Source organism: Schistocerca gregaria, chromosome 8, assembly GCF_023897955.1.
Source record: "Schistocerca gregaria isolate iqSchGreg1 chromosome 8, iqSchGreg1.2, whole genome shotgun sequence".
Classification (NCBI taxonomy): Eukaryota; Metazoa; Arthropoda; class Insecta; order Orthoptera; family Acrididae; genus Schistocerca; species Schistocerca gregaria.
In genome coordinates, this window is record NC_064927.1 from 383,765,522 (window position 1) to 383,788,232 (window position 22,711).

At 40.3% G+C, this 22,711-nt stretch overlaps 1 protein-coding gene across 1 annotated transcript in view; it reads right to left on the reverse strand.

Moving 5' to 3' along the window:
• Positions 1 to 22,711, reverse strand: part of LOC126285337 (methionine--tRNA ligase, cytoplasmic) — a 115,403-nt gene that overhangs the window by 24,828 nt on the left and 67,864 nt on the right. Inside the window, exons 9-14 of the mRNA XM_049984654.1 lie at positions 21,745 to 21,834; positions 20,028 to 20,214; positions 13,137 to 13,301; positions 12,740 to 12,959; positions 11,406 to 11,619; positions 2,724 to 2,960 (exon numbers count right to left, since the gene is read on the reverse strand). Of these exons, the coding sequence (XP_049840611.1) occupies positions 2,724 to 2,960; positions 11,406 to 11,619; positions 12,740 to 12,959; positions 13,137 to 13,301; positions 20,028 to 20,214; positions 21,745 to 21,834 (1,113 nt within the window). The remainder of the gene's footprint in view (positions 1 to 2,723; positions 2,961 to 11,405; positions 11,620 to 12,739; positions 12,960 to 13,136; positions 13,302 to 20,027; positions 20,215 to 21,744; positions 21,835 to 22,711) is intronic.

Below are 22,711 nucleotides of genomic sequence, written 5' to 3' on the forward strand. Positions count from 1 at the left end.
CAGCTGTTTTATTTCTGAGGACATGCACGTCCACTGCATGGCGTGGAGAGCTGTATTAAATCAGTCTTCAGACTAGAGAACATGACAGGAACACAATAATATGAAGCTAAACTTCCTATGGTGGTGGTGCTAATATTTATCAAATATTGTAACTATTATGATAAAGAACAAGCAAAAAATTACCACCTGTGAATAGTAAGTTGGGCCTAATAAAATAGTATGTGAAAACCTTACCTGAAAATGGACAATGTTTCCAGTATTTGTCAGAAAGATCCTCATGTACCACAAGCAGTTACAGGTAGGCCTCACGAAAGCTGAATATGTCTTGGAATGGCAGCCCTCTGGAACATAGCTTCACTCCACAGTACCTAGGAATAACACTGGACCACTCCCTCGCCTTCATACAACACTGTTCCAGCATCAAACAAAAAAACCACCATTTGGAAAAACATCTGGAGAAAGTTAAGAGATACAAAATGGGGAGGTAATCCACTAGTTCTTAGAACCATTACTTTTGTCCTGTGCTGTTCTGAAGTAGAATATGCCTTTTCAGGTTGGTATAAATTATCTCATGCTAAAACTGTGGAACCTGCTCCGAACAAAGCTTGCATGCTAATTATGGGGTGCTTAAAACCTATCCCTGCTGAGTAGATTTACTGTGTTGCCGGTATTGTAACACCAAATACTCATGAACAACGAAAGGCCGTGAACCACCTCAGCCTGGCAAGAATAACTTTCCTTCTAACATGTGAACTTTTGATGCCCCCCCCCATCCCCCCCTCCCCCCCCCCCCCAAGGAAATACATTTTTGATACAAATCCTTATAACATAATTGGATGACACCATGAGAATATCTTCCATCCAGGTACAACAAGGGTTGGAGTATTTGAGGCTCCTTTAACTGATTAAGAACTGGTATCGGTAGGCTGAAGTCCTCCCTTGAACTACAGGGTTTCACATCAGAGGATAGCATGTGTGAGTGTGGAGAATAACAAACTGTGGAACATCTGTGCTAGCACCCTCTTTGTCCATTTACCTGTTCAATGTAGCATCTATGTGCGCAAACAATAGTGCCCTAGGTGTGGCTCTATTTTGAACAAATCTCATATGACTTGCAAATTTGGTTGAGGATATTTTGAATTTTTTTTCTTTCTTTTTGAAACTGTAATCGCTGAACTGAACGCAAAGAAAAGTGAAGTAAAGAATCCGTATAAAGTCACTGACATGAAACTAGGGATTTTAAAAGCTTCCAAGATTAATCCAATTACAATGTTAGAAATGAGCCAGCAGACACCAGAAAATGTCCATTAGGAAGACATCACAGCTTCAATTTTCCAAATATGAGAGGGCAATTTATGTGAATTAAAGTACAAAAGAAGAAGGAAATCTGCAAAAATGGAATAAGGTATTCTGCAGTACGATTCTTATTCCTCTGGTGAAATGCCTCAAAAAGGAAAACTGTATACCTCCAATGTATCAGATGGTCTACAGAATGCTCAAAGCAGAAACTGAAGAACCTCTAATACTGAGGATACTTAACGATGGAAAGTCCAGGATGGAATAACAACAATATTGTGAAAAGGATAGATTGCTTCTCACCACACAGATGAGGCAGTGAATCGCAGACATGCAGAATGGAATGACTGCTAAATATTTAAACTTTTAGACAAAAAGTTCTTCTTCAGAAGTAGAAAACACCCACATTCATAAAAGCACAACTCTTACCCAATTGGCCACTGTCTTCAGCTGCTGTAGCCAGATGAAGTAGATCTTTTTGTCCAAAAGTTTAAATGTTCAGCAGCCTTTCTATTGTGCCTACATGTGACTGACCTATGTGGTGAGTAGCGATCTAGCCTTAACATGATACTTCTGATACTGATTGTGACACGATTCTCGAAGATGTTTAATAGACACACAAGCTTCTGTAATTTCATTATCCCCACTTTAAATCTTGTGTATCCTTTGTGTAACAAAATTAAAGAATTGCAGACTTAAGAAAGAACTTTCGAGTAACCAAAATTTGGAAAAACTCCTTTCTTCTTGAAATTAACATCAACTGACATGGACCCATGTTGCACAGAGCCATTTCAGCAGAGATCATGGATGAAATGTGCCCATACAAAAGCATGCGAAAATAAAGGGAACAAGTGTATAGACAACTGAAGGGATATGTATATTTAGTAAATATAATCAGAGTGGGCCAACAAAAACTTGCTGGAAAGAGCATGGGAAAGAGTTTCACATAAGAGAAGAAAGTGGGTGTATCTGCTAGAAGCTGGCATGAAGACAATCATGTTGTGATAAGCAGGATAGAACTCCAACAAGTGGTTTGGCACAGTAGGAGAAAGTGGAAGTCAGAAAGTTAGAAGCGATGACAGCCACAAACAGTTTCGCACTTGTGCCTATAAAAAATCTAAATTGATTTGTAATTTTTTTTCTGCGAGAGAAGTTACTTGTATAATGTTCTGTTCATAATTTGAAAAATATTTCTCCAAATTAGTAAATTATGAAATTAAAGAGAATCAATAATTTGTTACATGCAAAAACAGTTTCATGGTGTAGAGAATCAGAAAAATTGTGCATACAGTGTACTCCCAATTTTTCGTGTGCGTGTGTGTGTGTGTGTGTGTGTGTGTGTGATTATATTCTTTCATCTTCTCCCCCACATTACACCGAATAATTGGGAGTATACTGTATATAACACAGATAATATGTTAATATACCTGTCAGGTTCAGATCCTTTCACCAACACCCAAGGCTGCTGACTCTGCATGAACTGGTTTCCATGTCGACTGATTGCAAGGATGTGACGAATACCATCTCTGAGTCGGGCAGACTCAAGAGAAGCAATGTACCCCTGCAATTCACGAGTGATATGTGCCAGCAATGTCAGCTCAACTTGCGTGATTTCTATACACGGTACTTCACCTCCGAAGAACTTTTCTACAAACGATAGTGCCCTTGAAAGTAAAAACAAAGTTTCTTAGTGAATGAATATAAATCTAAATCAAATTTGAGTTTTAATGGTTGTTAGAATACAATTGAATAGGTTTCAGTGGCCAGTCAGTTGACATACACATTTTATGGGTACAGCATTGAAGAACTATTTTAAAGGTTTCCTTCTATGCTCCCAAGAAGGCATGCATGTCTATAGAGGCACGGTAATTAGTAGAAACAACAAGAAATAACAAGGCATCCTGAGACAGGTACGCAAGGTGGTTTGAAGAATTTATTTCTATAAGTTAACAAATACAACAACATTTAATGAGTTAATACCTGTTAATCAAGGGAGGCCCTTGCACATGGCAGAGTCTTTGAACAGAGTGGACTATGAACAGTTTACACTACTTTGTTCAGCAGTGTCTGGTGGCACGAGAAGACATCGCCAAGAGGAGGGACGTCAATGCAGGGTATCACTGGAACAATGTCTGTAAGCAAGTCTCACGATTCCACAGGAAAAGAAGAGAGGCAGTTTTGAATGAGACAGACTCGCCTGGCAGTCAAGGGAACCAGTATGGTCACAGAGAAAATTTGTTGAACTGGGAGAAGAGACAGCTTGAGTGACGGATCGGCATGCATCGCAGTATAAGCTCTACCTCTGGCGGAGGTGACCAGCAAGGGTGCAGGGAAGATGTGGTGGTACCAGGGCCGGCAGGCACTTCACTGATCACTGGTTTTGACTTACCACAGCTCGTTCTCTGCTACTACAAGTGGAGGCAAACGGAAGGAGTTGCAACAGCACTGTGTCATATTACAAAAAAACCATTACTGGTCAAATCAACGTCCCAGTCACAGTCACAGAGTCAGAAACATTGGTTTCCCCAGTAGTAGTTCTTATATGATGCAATACTCTGTCCTCAAAACTTTAACATCTATTGTTAGTAAGATTGTAATTTATGACTATGAAAATTTTAACAAACATTAAAACAGTGCAGGACTGTTTCAAGTTTGAATTATATATATTAAAAATAAAGATTCCAAGACTTACCAAGCGGGAAAGCGCCGGCAGACAGGCACATGAACAAAACACACAAACACACACACAGAATTACAAGCTTTCGCAACTGGCAGTTGCTTCGTCAGGAAGGAAGGAAGGAGAGGGAAAAATGAAAGGGTGTGGGTTTTAAGGGAGAGGGTAAGGAGTCATTCCAATCCCGGGAGCGGAAAGACTTCCCTTAGGGGAAAAAATTGTAATTCTGTGTGTGTGTTTGTGTGTTTTGTTCATGTGCCTGTCTGCCGGCGCTTTCCCGCTTGGTAAGTCTTGGAATCTTTATTTTTAATATATTTTTCCCATGTGGAAGTTTCTTTCTGTTTTATTTACATCGTCATTGAATTATATATATATATATATATATAAAATAGAAAGAAACTTCCACATGGGAAAAATATATCAAAAACAAACATTACAAGACTTACCAAGCGGGAAAGCGCCGGCAGACAGGCACATGAACAAAACACACAAACACACACACAGAATTACTAGCTTTCGCAACCGATGGTTGCTTCTTCAGGAAGGAGAGGGAAAGACGAAAGGATGTGGGTTTTAAGGGAGAGGGTAAGGAGTCATTCCAATCCCGGGAGCGGAAAGACTTCCCTTAGGGGAAAAAAAGGACAGGTGTGCGCACACACACACACACACACACACACACACACACACACACACACACACACACACACACACACATATACATCCGCACATACACAGTGTATGGAGTCATTCCAATCCCGGGAGCGGAAAGACTTACCTTAGGGGAAAGAAAAGGATAGGTATATACTCGTGCGTGCACGCGCCCACACACACACACACACACACACACACACACACACACACACACAAGCAGACATATTTAGAGGCAAAGAGTATGGGCAGAGATAAAAGTCAAGGCGGAAGTGTGGAGGCAAAGATGATGTTGAATGACAGGTGAGGTATGAGTGGCGGCAACTTGAAATTAGCGGAGATTGAGGCCTGGTGGATAACGAGAAGAGAGGATATATTGAAGGGCAAGTTCCCATCTCCGGAGTTCGGATAGGTTGGTGTTGGTGGGAAGTATCCAGATAACTCGGATGGTGTAACACTGTGCCAAGATGTGCTGGCTGTGCACCAAGGCATGTTTAGCCACAGGGTGATCCTCATTACCAACAAACACTGTCTGCCTGTGTCCATTCATGCGAATGGACAGTTTGTTGCTGGTCATTCCCACATAGAAAGCGTCACAGTGTAGGCAGGTCAGTTGGTAAATCATGTGGGTGCTTTCATGCGTGGCTTTGCCTTTGATTGTGTACACCTTCCGGGTTACAGGACTGGAGTAGGTGGTGGTGGGAGGGTGCATAGGACAGGTTTTACACCGGGAGCGGTTGCAAGGGTAGGAGCCAGAGGGTAGGGAAGGTGCTTTCGGGATTTCATAGGGATGAACCAAGAGGTTATGAAGAGAAAGAGAACTATATGTATGGATTTAATAAACACCAGGGAACGCATGTTACAGTTAACATGCTATAATGAGTGCAAACGGAGAGTACATCACTCAATTTTTGAAACAGATATAAATAATAACACAAATGCCAGTAAGGAATAAAATGAAATTTTGAAGAAGGGAGTCAATATAGCAGAGTTCACAGGTAGAAGAAAAACAGCTGGAAAGGAACAATATAAAAGAACTGAAAAGCTACAAGCAGGCCATCATATTTGCATTTGAGCTGTCACTAGGACTGAAAAAGCAGAAGACAGGGAGGGCTCTGGGGATCAGTTGATATGTCCAAGATGAGAGTTAGCCACATGGTGAACACTGAAATCCCAAGTCCAACAGCAGGCATAAGTATAGTAAAAGCACCTTGACCTAAATGCTGAACACAGTAAAAAAGTGGTCATGTAGGAATGATTACTACCAGTACCCGCTGAGCTATATTAAAATAAAGTACACCACTGGAAATTAAATTTCAAGCAGGAACTGATCTGATAAAAACTGATATCTTCCCAATAAAAACAGACACAGAGTACAATGGGGTGGGTGCCAATAGACCGTATTTCTCAAGTGCTATCACAGGGTATATGCTGTTGTGGTCTCCAGTCCAAATGGTTTTCTTGCTGCTGCCAGTTTGCATTTTGTATCCTCTCTACTGTGGACATCATCAGTTATTTTGCTGCCCAAATATAAAAACTGATCTACTACTTTTAGTGTCTTATTTTCTTGTCTAATTCCTTCATAATCAGTTGATTTAATTGGGTTACATTCCATTACCCTTGTTTTGGTTTTGTTGATGTCGATCTTATGACTTCCTTTCAAGACACTATCCACTCCTTTCAACTGCTCTTCCAAGTCCTTTCCTGCCTCTGATAGAATTACAATGTCATTGGTAAACCTTGAAGTTTTTATTCTTTCTTCCTGAACATTAATTCGCTTCCAAAATTTTTCGTTGTCTTCCTTTACTGTGCGCTCAATGTATAGATTGAATAACATTGGATTACAGCCTTGTCTAACCCTCAACCACAGCTTCCCTTTCATGTCCTTTGACTCTTATAATTGCCATCTGGTTTTCATACAAGCTGTACACAAACTTTTGACTCCATGTATTTTATCCCTGCAACCTTCATAATCTCAGAGAATACATTCCGTCAACATTGACAAAAAGTTTTCCCCATATCAACAAATGCTACAAACATACATTTGCCTTTCTTTAAACTATCTTCTAAGATAAGTTGTACTGTCAGTAGAGCCTGTTGAGTTCCTACATCTCTCCCCAACCAAAACTGCACTTTCCTGAGGTAAGCATCTACCAGGTTTTACATTCTTTTGTACATAATTTTGTCTCAGTATTTTGCAACCATGACTTATGAGACTGACTGACTGGTAGTTTTCACAGCTGTCAGCACCTGCCTCCTTTAGAATTGGAATTACCATATTCTTCTTAAAGTCTGAGGGTATTTCGCCTGTCTGATATACCTTACATACCAGGTGGTATCGTTATGTTATGGCTGGTTCCTCCAAAGAACTCAATAATTCTGAGACAATGTTGTATACTTCAGGTCCCTTTTTTTCAGTGCGGTGTCAAAGTCTTTTCCCTATATCATATCTCCCCTCTCATTTTCAGCTACTTTCTCTTCCCTCTCTATAATATTGCATTCAAGTTCATTCCACTTGTACAGGCTTTCTACAAATTCCTTCCAATTTTCAGCTTTCAACTCCTTGCTTAGTACTGGCTTGTCATCTAAGCTCTTGACATTCATATTGCTACTTCCCTTTCCTCCAAAGGCCTCTCTAATTTTCCTATAGGCAAGGCAGCATCTCTCTTTCCCCCAGTTACACATTCTTTTACAGCTTTGCATTTCTTGACTAGCCATTTCTACTATGACAGTTTTCACTTTCTGTCAATCTCATTTTTAGATATCTCTATATCCTTTCACCTACATCATCTACTGCAAATATGGTGTGTGTGTGTGTGTGTGTGTGTGTGTGCGCGCGCGCGCTCGTGTGTGTACAAACTTTGATTGTGAGGAAGGTATTTGGCAGGATTCAAGATAAGAACACAATAAAATGAAGAATATTAACAAACAAAGAAGTACATGAACTATATATAAAACCAGATATCATATCCAAAATTAAGACTTTGTTGGAGTGTATACATACTTTGAGCCCCAGCAGAAAGGAAAATATATAAATATGTACAAAACTTCCTCAAAGGAGGATACCTGCCAGAAGACAAAGTTTATGCTACTTCAACAACACCATAGAAGATACAAATATCTTACCTGTGATGAACTAGAAAATTCACTACCTGGAAAAGCATTATAATATCAGCTGTGAAGGGCCTTCATAGCTTGTGAAGGATGATAATAATAATAATAATAATAATAATAAACTTAATTAACCATCAACAGCAGTATGCACACCATTACTAAACATTGGTCTTTAATTCACAAATAATTAACAGCATATTATAGGATTAACACACATGAAGTAATTACAATATAGCTTTGAATTTGGATATTATATGTGTGTGATGTAATTATTGAGTCCAACAACTTTATGATGCTCTTACTGGCAATAATATGCCACATAAGTAAATTCCAACAACATGACAAAAATATATTAAAAATGTTTTTGGAGTATTATCTTGCATGTTTGTCAAGTAATGATATCAAACATTCTGATTTTTTCCCATAAAACTGTTATAGGTTGTAAACAGTCATGTTGCGCAATGTTTCAGCCACCGTTGAAAATAACTTTCACCAGGGTATGCAATACTATTCGGGCAATCCAACTTTTCTCTGTTATATGTCTTCACTATTGTCCTGATAATTACTTCAAGGAGGCGGCTGGGGCAGGGAGGGGTAGAGATAGCAGGTTAGGGGTGGGTGACAGTAAAGTGCTGCCTGTTGGAGCATACAGGTATGAGGTGGAGAGAGGGTAGGTCAGCTAGGTATAATCACCCACCAGTTCCCAAAGTCCCTCCATCCGGCCACAGAGAAGAATTCCCCTCCTGACTCAGTACCACCCAGGACTGTAGTAGCTGAATCACATTCTTCCCAAGGTTTCAATTACCTCTCGTCATGCACTGAAATGAGGAATATCCCATCTACTATCCTTCCCACCCCTTCCATAGTCGTATTCCACCACCCACCAAACTTGCATATTATCCTCTTTCACCCCAACACAACCCCTTCTCCCAATCCCCTTTCCTCATGGCTCAAATCCCTGTTATAGACTTAGATGCAAAACCTGTCCCATACATCCTCCCACCACCACCTACTCCAGTCCGGTCACTCCCATCCCATCAAAAGCAGGGCTACCTGTCAGACCAGTCACGTGATCTACAAGCTAAGCTGCAACCACATGTTCCAATCTACATGGTGTGACAACCAACAAGATATCTGTGCACACTAATGGCCACCAACAAACTTTGGCCAAGAAACAGCTAGACCACCTCACTGCTGAGCATGTACCCAACACAATGTTCTTCATTTCAATGTCTGCTTCACAGCCTGTGCCATTTGGATCCTTCCCAACAACACCAGCTTTTCTGAAATGTGCATGTGGGAAATCTCCCTGCAATGTATCCTACATTCCCATAACCCTCCTGGCCTCAACCTTTATTGGTCATTGTCTTTACCCATCTAGCCTCTTTCCTGTTTCCATTCCAGCACTACACGACCCTCTATGCTACCCCACCCAACTCCCCGAACCCCGCTCTCTGTCTAACCTCTACATTGCATCTAGTTGCCCTACCCTCTCTCTATCTCGTCCCTGTAAGCTCCCACAGGCATAACTTTATTGTCCTCCAGTCCCACCCCTCTATCCCTCCTGCCCCAGCCTCCTCCTTACCCCACCATCCTGTTGCTGCTTCCATGATGCGCTGCTGCTCGGTCTGGCCTTGGCAGCCAGAAAATGTGGTCATGTGTGTGTGAGTAGCATTTGCATTTGTTGGGCGGGCGTGCGTGTGTGTGTGTGTGTGTGTGTGTGTGTGTGTGTGTGTGTGTGTGTGTGTGAGGGGGGGAGGGAGGGAGGGAGAGGGAGAGAGAGAGAGGGGCATATTTCTGACGGAGACCTCCCTGGCTGAAAACTCACTTTTTTTACAGTCTTTTTGTTGTGCCTATCTGTGACTCAGCATCTTTGCTATATGGTGAACAGTAACTATCTCTTTCATAATATTGTTACGTTTTATCCTGGATTTTCCATTGTTCAATTTCATTTGACCTTTTTTTTCCAGTTATGAAAGCATACAAATTGAGATACTGCCTCTTGTTTGTCCCTGCAATGAATGTTGTTATATACTTCTGCCTGCAACCAGTCAAATTCAAATGTTTTTCTCTCTCACCTTGGCATAGTATAATTGACTTCGGTCTTTCATTTACCATCTAGTGGCCTACTTACTAAAGTCTAACACAAAACACATGTTGTTGTTGTTGTTGTCTTCAGTCCTGAAACTGGTTTGATGCAGCTCTCCATGCTACTCTATCCTGAGCAAGCTTCTTCATCTCCCAGTACCTACCGCAACCTACATCCTTCTGAATCTGCTTGGTGTATTCATCTCTTGGTCTCCCTCTACGATTTTTACCCTCCACGCTGCGCTCCAATACTAAATTGGTGATCCCTTGATGCCTCAGAACATGTCCTACCAACCGATCCCTTCTTCTTGTCAAGTTGTGCCACAAACTTCTCTTCTCCCCAATCCTATTCAGTACTTCCTCATTAGTTATGTGATCTACCCATCTAATCTTCAGCATTCTTCTGTAGCACCACTTTTCGAAAGCTTCTATTCTCTTATTGTCCAAACTACTTATCGTCCATGTTTCACTTCCATACGTGCCTACACTCCATACAAATACTTTCAGAAACCACTTCCTAACACTTAATCTATACTCGATGTTAACAAATTTCTCTTCTTCAGAAATGCTTTCCTTGCCACTGCCAGTCTACATTTTATATCCTCTCTACTTTGACCATCATTAGTTATTTTGCTCCCCAAATAGCAAAACTCCTTTAGTACTTTAAGTGTCATTTCCTAATAAAAAACACATGTATGTGCTATAAAATAAAACAAAACTTGTAATAACATAACATACTGCGTTAATGTGTGTTCCTTATTTCACAGCAGCTAGATGATTCAACTGGTGCTGCAAATTCAGTACAACACTGAAGTCATAGTTTGCAGCAATTATTGTAAATGTCATCAGAAAAAGTTGAGCAGCAGAGAGACACATTTAAAAGTAGACAAAGTCCTTCTCCAGATTTAAAAAAGCACATACACATTCATAAATACACTGTTATTGTCTTGTGGCATGATACTGTAGCACTACACATGTGCACTTCTTAGTAACACTTCTACTGTTTTCAAATGCTTACTTAGAGGAAACAACTCGCATTTAGTAAATATTTCTTGATTTTGCATGTCCACATTTTTCAGACCTCATCATTTATGTTTTGGTCCAAGGACATATACTTTGCTAAGCTACCATTATCAAATATGTAATGCCTGGCTGTGCGAATTCAGTCTTTTTCTTTTGTGTTCTCTCACAAACTAGCATTTATCAGGAATAGAAAAATGTATATACAGAACTTTCAGTCAAGATTTTCTACAGTGCATTAAAACTGATGTGGATTTATGTTTGTATTGTAAGGCACTTAAAATAACAGAAGAAATTACTTCTACAGAGGAACACTATTCCATTGACTACTTGTTATTTCTGAGTATTAATGTGCACATCTACTTCCATATCCTCTGCCAGGTCTAGTTTTTTTCCATTTTTGAATAATGTAGAGTAGCTGTTTTGAGTAAACAAACCAAGTTATTAACAATTAATTAACCATGTGTCTCCTCAACTCAGTTTACCTTAAATAAGGCAAAAAGTAGTTAAGTTTTGGAATAATATCATAACAAAATAAATAAACAATTAAAAATTAAATGCTTACCTATGAATGAAATTTCCCAAGTTGTTAAGAAGCTCTGAATTGTTTTTCATTGCTAAATCAGCCCAGCTAAAGCTAGAATCCTGGGATTCTGGTCTCACGTAAAGGAGATAGAAACGCCAAATATCAGACGGAATGCCTGTCTCCTGAGCATCATTGCCAAAAACTCCCACACCTCTGCTCTTCGAGAATTTGCCATCTTCGTAATTTAAATATTCTAAAAAAATACAAGCACAATTAATGTAATGTAAGTGCCCTGTAACTATGACACTAATTTTATACTGTTCTACAAGTAAGACAGAAAGCTTTTATGGGCCTGATTTTTTGTAGCAAGTTATTGATAGGGACAGGAAAGCTTTGTTTTATGTTACGACCAAATTTGGTGTTATTTTTTTATCTGATTCCTGTAATTTTGTGCCAGATTCGTTATTTATTTTTGCCATATTTGAGACCTATCACTCCCAAACACACACACACACACACACACACACACACACACACACACACACACACACACACACACAAACACACACACACAGTGTTTCTTTTTTTTCTTTCTTTCTTTATCACCACATTCGGTATCGTTTTTTGCCACATTTAGTTTTGTTTTTTGCCACATTCAATTTTTTCTTTCTTTTTGCCAGTTTTGATGCTGTTTTCATTGTCACATCAAAGGCCATTACAAGGGACTTGAATTCTGATTTATACACAAACCTCGTCCTTGAGAAGATTAGAAGTCAAAATGCAACTTGAACATTCAATAACTATCTGTTACAAACATTAGTAAACTATCATCCCCAGATTTCCAATTATTTGTACAGAAAAATTGAAAATTTTACAATACCTCACAAAAATTGCCAATTTCATGTTGTTTCACTAAAATCAACTTATTTTGAGGTATTTTTGCACTATCATTTTCGTGAAATGAGCTATGATTTTAAATATCATATTGCAGGCTCCATTGTGTCTTCTGTGCAAAAGATTTTGTTTGACACAAAAATTACTAACAGTGCACTACTTCAAACTGACATCCAGTAACAATATTGCATTCACTTTACCCATCCCATGCAAACATTCTTCTGCTACATTTTTATCTCTCAAAGTTTCAACTTTACTGTAATTCTAGGCTTAAAATACTTAAACTTAACTACAGGAGACTGTGGAATAACTTTACAATCTTACATCCAAAACCAACAACCTAGGGTGAGAAACTACTCTGTCCAAAGAAGAATCTTCTTTGACTGTCTATCATAATGAATACTCTCTTCTGCTTAACAGAAACTGATTCATGAAGAACCATTCCTCTGCCAAACTATCACCTAAAATGTGTTACAAACCTGTGGCCATTATGTTAGTAGGGACAGTGTAGCCTTGATTTGCTCCAAGCAAGATAGCTGGGAACAGAACAGCATGAAAAGGAACATTGTCCTTTGCCATAAATTGATAGAGGCTAACAGGCACTTCCCTTTTTGGTTGCCACCACTGTTTCCACTCTGATGTGTAGCAGCTTGTAATGCTAATATAGCCAAGTGGAGCATCAAACCAAACATAAAATACCTATAAACAGAGATTCATAAACATTACATTCAATGAAAATAAATTGGAAAACATAAAATTTAAAGCATGGAAAACAATGGTAAAAAATAAATTTCTTTTATCCTGTAGCACTAAAATGAAAGTACTCTTAATAATCATAACTAAACCTTATGACTTGACCTTTTGAGTGATAGCTACCTTATTTCTGTATCCATCTAGAGGCACAGGAATGCCCCATTTGAGATCCCGAGTGATGCAACGTGGCTTTAAGCCTTCCTTTAACCAGCTACGGGTAATAGTGCGTGCATTGTTTGACCATCCACCCCACACTTTCTCTCCCCAGTGCCTAATGAGTGGTTCAGTCTGTGGATACATAAACACTGTTTTTTTATAGTAGAAACATAAAGTAACTAACAAGTGATTACTTTAGCATGAAAAATAATTTATGTTATGAGAAGTTACAAAAAAGTTATAGTTTCTATCAATTTATTACAACTTTAAATATGGTTACTTTAAACTACATAGCATTTATGACAATCATCTTAAGGTGGACTAAGACTTAGATAAGTGTTGCATCAGGAAATTTAAGAAGTAATGTGGAGAAGAGTTCATTCTAATGTTGTAACCAGCACAAATTATTAAATTAGTCAATTAGAAATATAAACAACATAAACAGCAGGCTTAACATAAACTAAACTTCACAAAAAATTACAAAGTTATAAGATAGTCCCACCGATGAACCCTGGGCCTTGCTGTTGGTGGGAAGGCTTGCGTGCCTCAGTGATATAGATATCCATAATGTGGATGCAACCACAATGGAGTGGTATGTGTTGAGAGGCCAAACAAACATGTGCTTCCTGAGGAGGGGCAGCAACCTTTTAAGTAGTTGCAGGCACAACAGTCTGGATGATTGACTTATCATCCAGTAAGTCTTCCCTGACATGCGAGTTTGGGTTATTTTTACGAAATCTATCCTTTTTCTAGACCTCTCCAGTCCTTTTCCTTCAACCTTCTTTCTTCCCTTTAAGCCTTCTGCCGCAAGAAGGAGCCACTGGCTCTGAAAGTTTGCATAATTATAACTTTTTTTTTATGTGCATGTTCTGCTTGGTGAGTATATTTTTTTATCTATCCAATTACACTGCATTGACTACTTACTTGGAAGACACACTAATGAGCCAAAACATTATCACCACTGTCCACTGTGGAGCGTACAAGCACATGTATCATTCACTATAAAAACCTAATTTCAAATTTCCTGATTAACCAATTCTCTTACTTGTAAAAATGGAGTAAAACATTGAGAAATGACCCTAAAGTGCTTCAAATATAGAGTTCAATTAATAAAACTTTCAAACAATTATGGATTATTTCTGTTGAACGAATGGTTTATTTATACAATTGTTACTGAATACAAAGGCATCTAGATAAATCCACAATAATAATATTTCTTAAACAGGAATCAAAATGAAGATTTTCCCATCAGACATATCTACTTACTAGCTTTCGCAACCGATGGTTGCTTCTTCAGGAAAGAAGGAAGGAGAGGGAAAGACGAAAGGATGTGGGTTTTAAGGGAGAGGGTAAGGAGTCATTCCAATCCCGGGAGCGGAAAGACTTCCCTTAGGGGGAAAAAGGACAGGTGTACACTTGCACACACACACACACATATCCATCCGTACATACACAGACACAAGCAGACATATTTAAAGGATGTGTGTGTTTGTGTGTTTTATTCATTGTGCCTATCTACCGGCGCTTTCCCGCTTGGTAAGTCTTGTAATCTTTGTTTTTAATATATTTTTCCCATGTGGAAGTTTCTTTCTATTTTATTTACATCATATATATATATATATATATATATATATATATATATATATATATATATATATATATATATATATATATATATATGTGTGTGTGTGTGTGTGTGTGTGTGTGTGTGTGTGTGTGTGTGTGTGTGTGTGTGTGGCAGGGGTGGAGGGTGGGAGGGAAGGGGGGGGGGGGGGGGGTCATGCGTGCATTTGTGCGTTCGCTGTCTACTTTAGACGAAGGCCTTTGGACCAAAAGCTCACTCGTTTAGCCGTCTTTTTGTTGTGCCTGTCCATGATTCAACATCTCCATCACAGTGATTAGCACTCTATCCTTTTCATAATATTGTCATTATTCCATTCTAGATTTTCCATTGTTTTATTTCATCACATATATCTTCCATTTGTGAGAGCAGCATTTTCTCATTAGAAACTATTATATATCCTGTGACTAGAGCCTGTGTGTGTGTGCGATGCTGAAGGCTGCCTGCGGAAGGCATGCGAAGTCTGCTGGTGACACACATATATATGCATGGAGTAGTGCTAACTGATCGTCTTGTATGTCCTTCCAGTGAGCTGTTCTCATTGATATACTGAGTCTTGTTATGGGGGGATCCAATGGAGTCTGTTTTCGATTATTGTTGAGTGCTTCATAAATAAAGTCATATTTGAATTAGATGGTCTGATCCCCTGTATTGTGTGGTTACTACAAGATTGGCAATGAGTTTGGAACAGTTTCTGCATGCACAATCTTTATGTGAGGTTTTATAAGGGTTTATTCACTGTGGATGCCACACTACCGGCCCCGATTAAACAGCTACTTCAGTTGAGACCACTTTGTTGGCTTCCATTAACAGGTTGGGTACTGTTCCACTGGTCTATCCACCTACATTCCCTCCATATGATGATTCTGTTGTGGACTGGGACACTTGCGAAAAAAGACCCAGAGACCATTTTTCGGCTTTTGGTGTGACGGACTCAAATCTGTAAAAAGCCTTCTTCCTCTAGTGGATTCCACCTAAAGTGTATCATTTACTCTGTCAGCTTGTCCCTTTACAAGAATCGCCAGCTGTTACTTTTGGTCACATGTGCAGTTTACTGTCCAATTTCTATCGCAAACAAATGCATGTCATAGCAGTGCGAACTTAATTCTACAAATGCCACCAGAAACTAAACTAGTCATACAGGGCTTGGCCACAAGAGTCAATTTGTTACTGATGCCAATAATGATTCTTATGCAGACTTTATGGTGCACAGTACAATTATCTGTTTAGCTCTGGACAAGGAAGTGCGCCAAAAGGCTTTTGTATGTGAAAATCCCACATTGACAGAAGTGCTGCAAATAGTACAATCTTTTGAAGTTTCTCGGACAGTGGGAGACCAAACTGAAGCATGGGGTGATGTGGCAATAGTGTCACATGATGTCCCCACTAGGACAACGGATAGCTTGCATGTGGAAGCAGCAACTGCAACAGCAAACATGTGGGCCCAGCACCAAGCAGACTAAAGCCGTTCCAAGTAGCTGGAACCACCACAGTGCCAGTGACAGCGTGCTCTGTTTCCATCTTATTCTCTATGTTTTGTACAGCCATGAACATTTGACTGCTGGGCTACTTGTAATGCTTGCTGGAAGAAAAGCCACAACGCCTCTGTGTGTCGTTCATCAAACGTTGCTCAGGATATGGACATGTACGTAAACTATGTGACGCCAATGCTTGTGACTTCTCCTAAGTTGTTTAAGGAGTTAAATGTTTCTCGCCAAGTGCTCCGGCTACAGGTGGACAAAGGTACTGCAGTAACATTATTGAATCTTTAAACCTTTGTGAGTTTTGGCTTGACACCATTGAAACCTGTCATGCAGAAGCTTTTCAATTACAACAAACAGAACACTGCACTGCTGGGACAATTTACGGAATATGCCTCTTACAATTCAGTGGTTCGCTCCATTACATTTTTGGTGGATACTGATGCTGGTGTTGGTTGGCTGATTTGGGTAAGGGGACCAAACAGGGAGGTCATCGCTCCCATTGATTAGGAAAAGATGAGGAAGGAAGTCGGCTGTGCCCTTTCAAAGGAACCATCCTGGCATTTGCCTGAAGTAATTTAGGGAAATCGTGGAAAACCTAAGTCAGGCTGGCCGGACACAGGTTTAAACCGCTGTCCTCCGAAATGCGAGTCCAGTGTGCTAACCACTGCATCACCTTTCTCACTGATGCCAGTGTTGAGAACTTATTCGAGATGGATGCGTTTCAGGCATTTGGATTTTCTACCACCAACACAGTCCACATTGTGTCCAATCAGGTACTGTATACTCAGTTGGAAACACTGGGTGAGCAGTTTCCAGACTTGTCATCATGGGCTCCTCCACAGCCCTTCACTTGCAAAATTTGTGCACTTTGTTTTATGTCTTAAAGTCTGCAGGCTTACAGTGTAACCTTGCAAAATCTCAGTTTGTTTAACCAGCTACTGTCTATTTGGGGTTCAAGGTCTTGTGGGATCGAATTTGCCCTCTGTCGGACCACATCTCCACTGTTATGTCTATACCTTGCCCCTTGTCCACGAAGGATCTTCAGGACTTCCTAGGGAAGATATAGCCTACAACCATAAATTCCCGCCGGGGACAGACACTTTGGTTCATTTGTTGCATGCCTTGTTCCATAAGAATGTACCTTTTTGCTGGAGCCTGGATTTCAAATGTTGAAATGCAAACTACTCTCAGCCCTTTGTTTAGCTACATTCTTCTGGACCAGCATGTAGTTTTGGTGACTGTTGCCTCACTGTACAGACTCATTGGGGTCCTAGCACACCGATATGGCAATGGAACTGAATGACCTTTTGCTTAGCCTCTAAATCTCTCACACCAGACCAGCAGCATTACTATCAGGTGGAAACGGAAGTTATTACTACTGTCTATGCTCTCAAGAAATTTCATGTTTTTTTGAATGGCTCCAAGTTTCACCTTATTACTGACCATAACCCCTTGGTTTCCTTGTTCAACCCTCACACTTCCTTGCCTAACAAGGCAGCACACTGCCTCCAACATCAGGCACTGTTCTTGTCTCGCTAAGTTATGAAATCCATTTTTGACACTTCTAAACGAGCCAATGCGGATGCCTTGTCCCATCTTCCTGTGGGTCCTCATCCCAATTTTGACAGTGAAGAATTGCTGTGCCTTCATCTTGATACTGAAATGCAGGCCACAGTCAACAGTCTCCCAATTATGAGCTCGCGCACAGCAGCTGCCATCACTGCCAACCCAGTTCTCCGCCAGGTGATTCAGTTTCTTAAACAGGATTAGCCAGATAAACTACTGGGTTGGACTTCGGACCCCCCTGAACAACTATTTTTACTTACAGTATTGCCTTTCTGTTTTGCACGGTGTGTTGCTGTTGTCCATGGAAGACCTCTCCCCCAGAGTAATCATTCCCACTATGTTATGGCGTGAAATTGTACACCTTATCCACCAGGGCCACTGGAGAGTTTTGCACACTAAACTGTTAGCTAGGAGACATGTTTTTTGGCCGGAGATTTATGGCAAAATTGTCTGTTTTATTGCAGCTTGTGAGCAGTGTGCCTGACAACACGTCGCTTCCAGGGCATCTCTGTCCCACTTGCCCACTCTACACCTACCACGAGAACACATTCATGTCGACCTTGCAGATCCCTTCTCAAATTCCTATTGGCTCTTGGCTGTGGATGCATTTTTCTGGTTTCCTTACATTCTTTGGTGTGCATCGATGTCGGCTGAGGTCACAGTTCATATGCTTTTGAGGATTTTTTTCTGTTGACAGATTGCCTTGTACCTTAGTTTCTGATAATGGGCCCGTCATTTCTCACGCCTTTCAGTTGTTTAGTTCCTGTCACAGCATTTCTCATTCAAGGCCAGAACGAAAAAAATTGCTGTGGATTCTTCACCGTGACAACACCCTCCTCTGTTTTTCAAGCACCTATTTCTTCATGCAAATGGGCGAGCAGAGACCAGCCGAGATCCTTCATGGCTGGGGGCTATGCATGCTCCTCCATCTTCTGCAGCAGCCACAAATGCTCCTCCACCTTCTCCGGCCTGTGTCGCACCTGCCAAAGTCGAGCAGTCAAGCTTATTCTGCCACCTCACACTGGGATCACCAGTGTGGGCATGAGTGTTTCCTCACTGCCCCAAGTCCATTGCTGGGGATGCCATCTGTGTGACATCCACAGTGCTGACAGGGTGGACACACACCACTTTGGTCAGTTGCGATCCCACTCCCTGCTGGACGCTACCAGTTCGTGGGTGCAACCCCTCTCATCACAGCCCATCCTGTCATCCTCTGTCCTCCACCCTCCACCTCGAGCCCATTGCCGCCTGCTGTGGAGGCACCCCCATCCCACTGGCTGAAACCTACATGTGCAGCACCCTGGGGTTCCAACTTCCTGGTGGCCGGGTAACAGTCTGCGTCAAGCGACGGGTCCCTTGCCGCAGCCTGCTGTTCCATTCGGGTCACATCCAACGGCACCTTCCCCGTTGTTGTATCAGCTATCATCGCCAGTGGGTCCAGGGCTGCCACCACCACGTTGGGGCCTGCTTGCTGATGACAACATCTGATATGGCAATGGCACCCTTCCCTCCAGTGCCGTCATCGGGCGTAACACGGGCCCACCAGCCAAGGGCATACCCACATCCCTGCTCCTTCCAGGGCTATGCTCCAGTGCCCGCCCAGCACATTGTCCCGCCCTCTCTGTAGGCACTGGCTGCTGCTGCTGCTCCAGTTCTGATGGATGTGTCTCTTGTAGCGCTGCTGGTATCTCCGTCACCTGGAAGCCCACTTCGCACAAGGGAGAAGGTTGTTACACCTTTGACTAGTGTGGTTGCGCTGAGTGTAGTGTCACTGTGTGTGCGTGTTTGAATGAGCCACCACCCGTAACAGTGCAACAGTGCAGGCTGGCAGCTGGAGACCGCCTGTGGGAGGCAAGCGTGCAATGAGGTAGATGTGTGTGTGGGGGGGGGGGGGGGGGGGGGGACCACCACCACCACCACCACCACCACCACCACCATCACCACCACCACCACCCCTCTTGTATGTCCTTCCAGTATGCCATTCTTCTCAGAGTACTGCATCTTATTACAAGGGGATACACAGCAGTCTCTTTTCCATTACTGTTGAATGCTTCATGAGTACAGCCATATTTGTGTTACTTGGATCGCTTCATGTATTGTGTGGTTACTATGTAAATCAGGTTTATTAACTTACAAAGACTGTAGACAAAGATGACAGAAAGAGATGTAATATTACATCACACTCACATCAGGCATTTTGAGGAAAAACTGCTCTGAAGGTTTAATGACTGGCGTATTTTGGCACAATTTGCAGCGTGGTTTAATCAACTCTGTTGCATTTATCAAGTGTCCACAACCATCACACTGATCTCCTCTTGCATCCTCATAAGCACAGCGAGGACATGTGCCTTCCACAAAGCGGTCAGCAAGAAACCTAAAAGAGAAATACAATCCTGTCTTCCAACCTCACTACATCAAAAACAATTTGGCATAATTAGTAACCTACAACAGATCATATTCCTTGTAGATAAATTGTAACCAAAGTACAAGGTAACATGTAAAAGGTGAAGCTGTTATCAACCTGAATAATGGTTTGAACACAATATGGCTTTACTTAGCATGGCCCTATTGGAGATGGTATGCTGTTTGCCTTCCTCTGACCAACGAACTGGCTTACCGTGACAGTTATAGGCAGACCAACCATTTAATGTGGACTCCAAATCATGATTCAATTTCTCATTTCACATTCAAAAACACTGACAGAGGTGAAAGAAATTATAAAAGTGACAGACAAACACCACAGAAATAAATTAAAAATGTCTCTATTAATCTTACACAATTCACATTCTTGTAGTAACACAACCTTTTCATCTCTCAAGCATTACAATTGTGATAGAATTAAACTGGTTTAAAATTTATCCTTCTTCCTTTAACGTTTTTGAGGAGTCTATGTTTTTTACGATGAAAGTCTTATGTTGAAATTGTGGATTTTTTTTAAAAAAAATACTGGAAGTGTAGTGTTCAAGAATACTTGAAGAAAAACCATGTTCATTAAAGATGAAATAAACAACTGTTTAAGTCTCTGTTAAATTGCTTTGTAAGTATAATAAGTGTGGCTGCTAATCATCCTGAACATAAGGTCAACATAGATAAGATAGCATGATGACATGAGTTGAGTTGATAATTAACAGATGAAGAACCAATGTTGAAAGGCAGACTGTTGGATCGATTTAGGAAATGTACCAAATCCCTTGTATCTGTGATTATTCAGTGAAAAATATCAGATTACAAAGACCAGGTCATGGAAAGGGTTACAGTTCTTTTTTCTGTTTTAATTGGAAATCAGGTAATCTAGATGTTCCATGTCAGGCTCAGTGTAAGAGGGTTTCTCCTGAGTTAATCTGTGGACTTTCCATCCTTTATAGTACTGAGAGTAAACAGAATAATAATTGCTGCCAGTTAAAAAAATATTTCTTTATTGTAAATATACTGAATAACATAAGTGCTGCTGTACTTTATTGTGACAACAGGGTACAATAATGTTCTAAAACTGACATACATATTTCTTCTTCTCAAGTCTTCGCTCATTAGATTTAGATTACTACATTAGACAACGTGAAAGAAAAGTGAATAAGCTTATATTTAAGGAATAAATCACATACCTGAAAAACAAGAAATGCTCAAAAACAAGAAAGCATACATAATCAGAAAAAGTTATAATTTATTTTATTCAATTAACAAACAGTTTATTGTGTAGATAGCTCTTAGGAGTTGCTGCTTTAGAAAGTTAGAGAGTAATAAGAAAAAGAAAGAAGAAAAGAGAGAGAGAGAGAGAGAGAGAGAGAGAGAGAGAGAGAGAGAGAGTTCAAGCAACCACCAAAACTGAATGAGATTCATAAATATCTGCTGTCCTCACTTTGAAATCCAAAGGCTACTATAATTTGGCATTACCAAACACACTCACCTATCACATTTTTCACAGAGTAATTGCTCCATAACTTCTGTACATATGAAGCCATTCCTGTTTAGCTGGAGAAACATCTCTTGGCAGACCCTGAAAAATAGTGAAGAGTATTGAAGAGCAGTCTAAGTAAGAAAACTGTGTGAAGAGGAATAACTAAGGAGGGGAAATAACATCAATAGAAGAATCAGGCAAATGTATCTCTGCACCTTCTCCATAAAAAAAATAAAAAACTAGTTTAAGACAGATGAAAATGGCAACAAAATGTTAAAACATATCTGCACATTTTACTTCATAGCTCTTAAGTCATAACAGTAGAAACCAACATATCTAGATTAGTTATATTCTGAGAAGCAACGGAGTATGAGCGGATAATAGGGAAATATCAATTATGCAATACCACAGTCACAGACATAATTTTTAAAATTATGTCACAATGTGATGAGCATTTTGAGTTACCTAAATGATATAAATTTCTATCAGTTGATAATGTGTTGGCTGCTTCAGAACATGGTCCCATCAGCAGTACAAAAGCTTCATGATAAGGCAGATTGCCTGGTCTCTCAAATGCAAAGTTTTAGGTAAGTGTTTAGTTTACTGTTCAGATAATAAATTTTCTGTAACTCTTTATGGTGATGCCTATGTTTCTATTTGGCACCTCCTAAAATATTAATGATGAAAGAGCTGGCTTTTGATCAGGTCACCTAAGGTACAAACAGCTATCAACCCTTGAATAAGATGTTGCTGGAAATTATTTGTAGTGTCACTTGTTGGCTTGTATGCTGGCACTGTAATGTATGTCTCAATTTTATAACAAATGAGCACGAAACATAAAAGCTAAACAAATCCAACAATTCTTGTTTCAAGTCATGACAAGTTGCAGAAAATGGCAACTTAATTTTTAACTGACTGAATGCTTCCTGTGAGATTTGTAATTTGTGGTCAAACACAATAACTTTGCTTTAGAGAT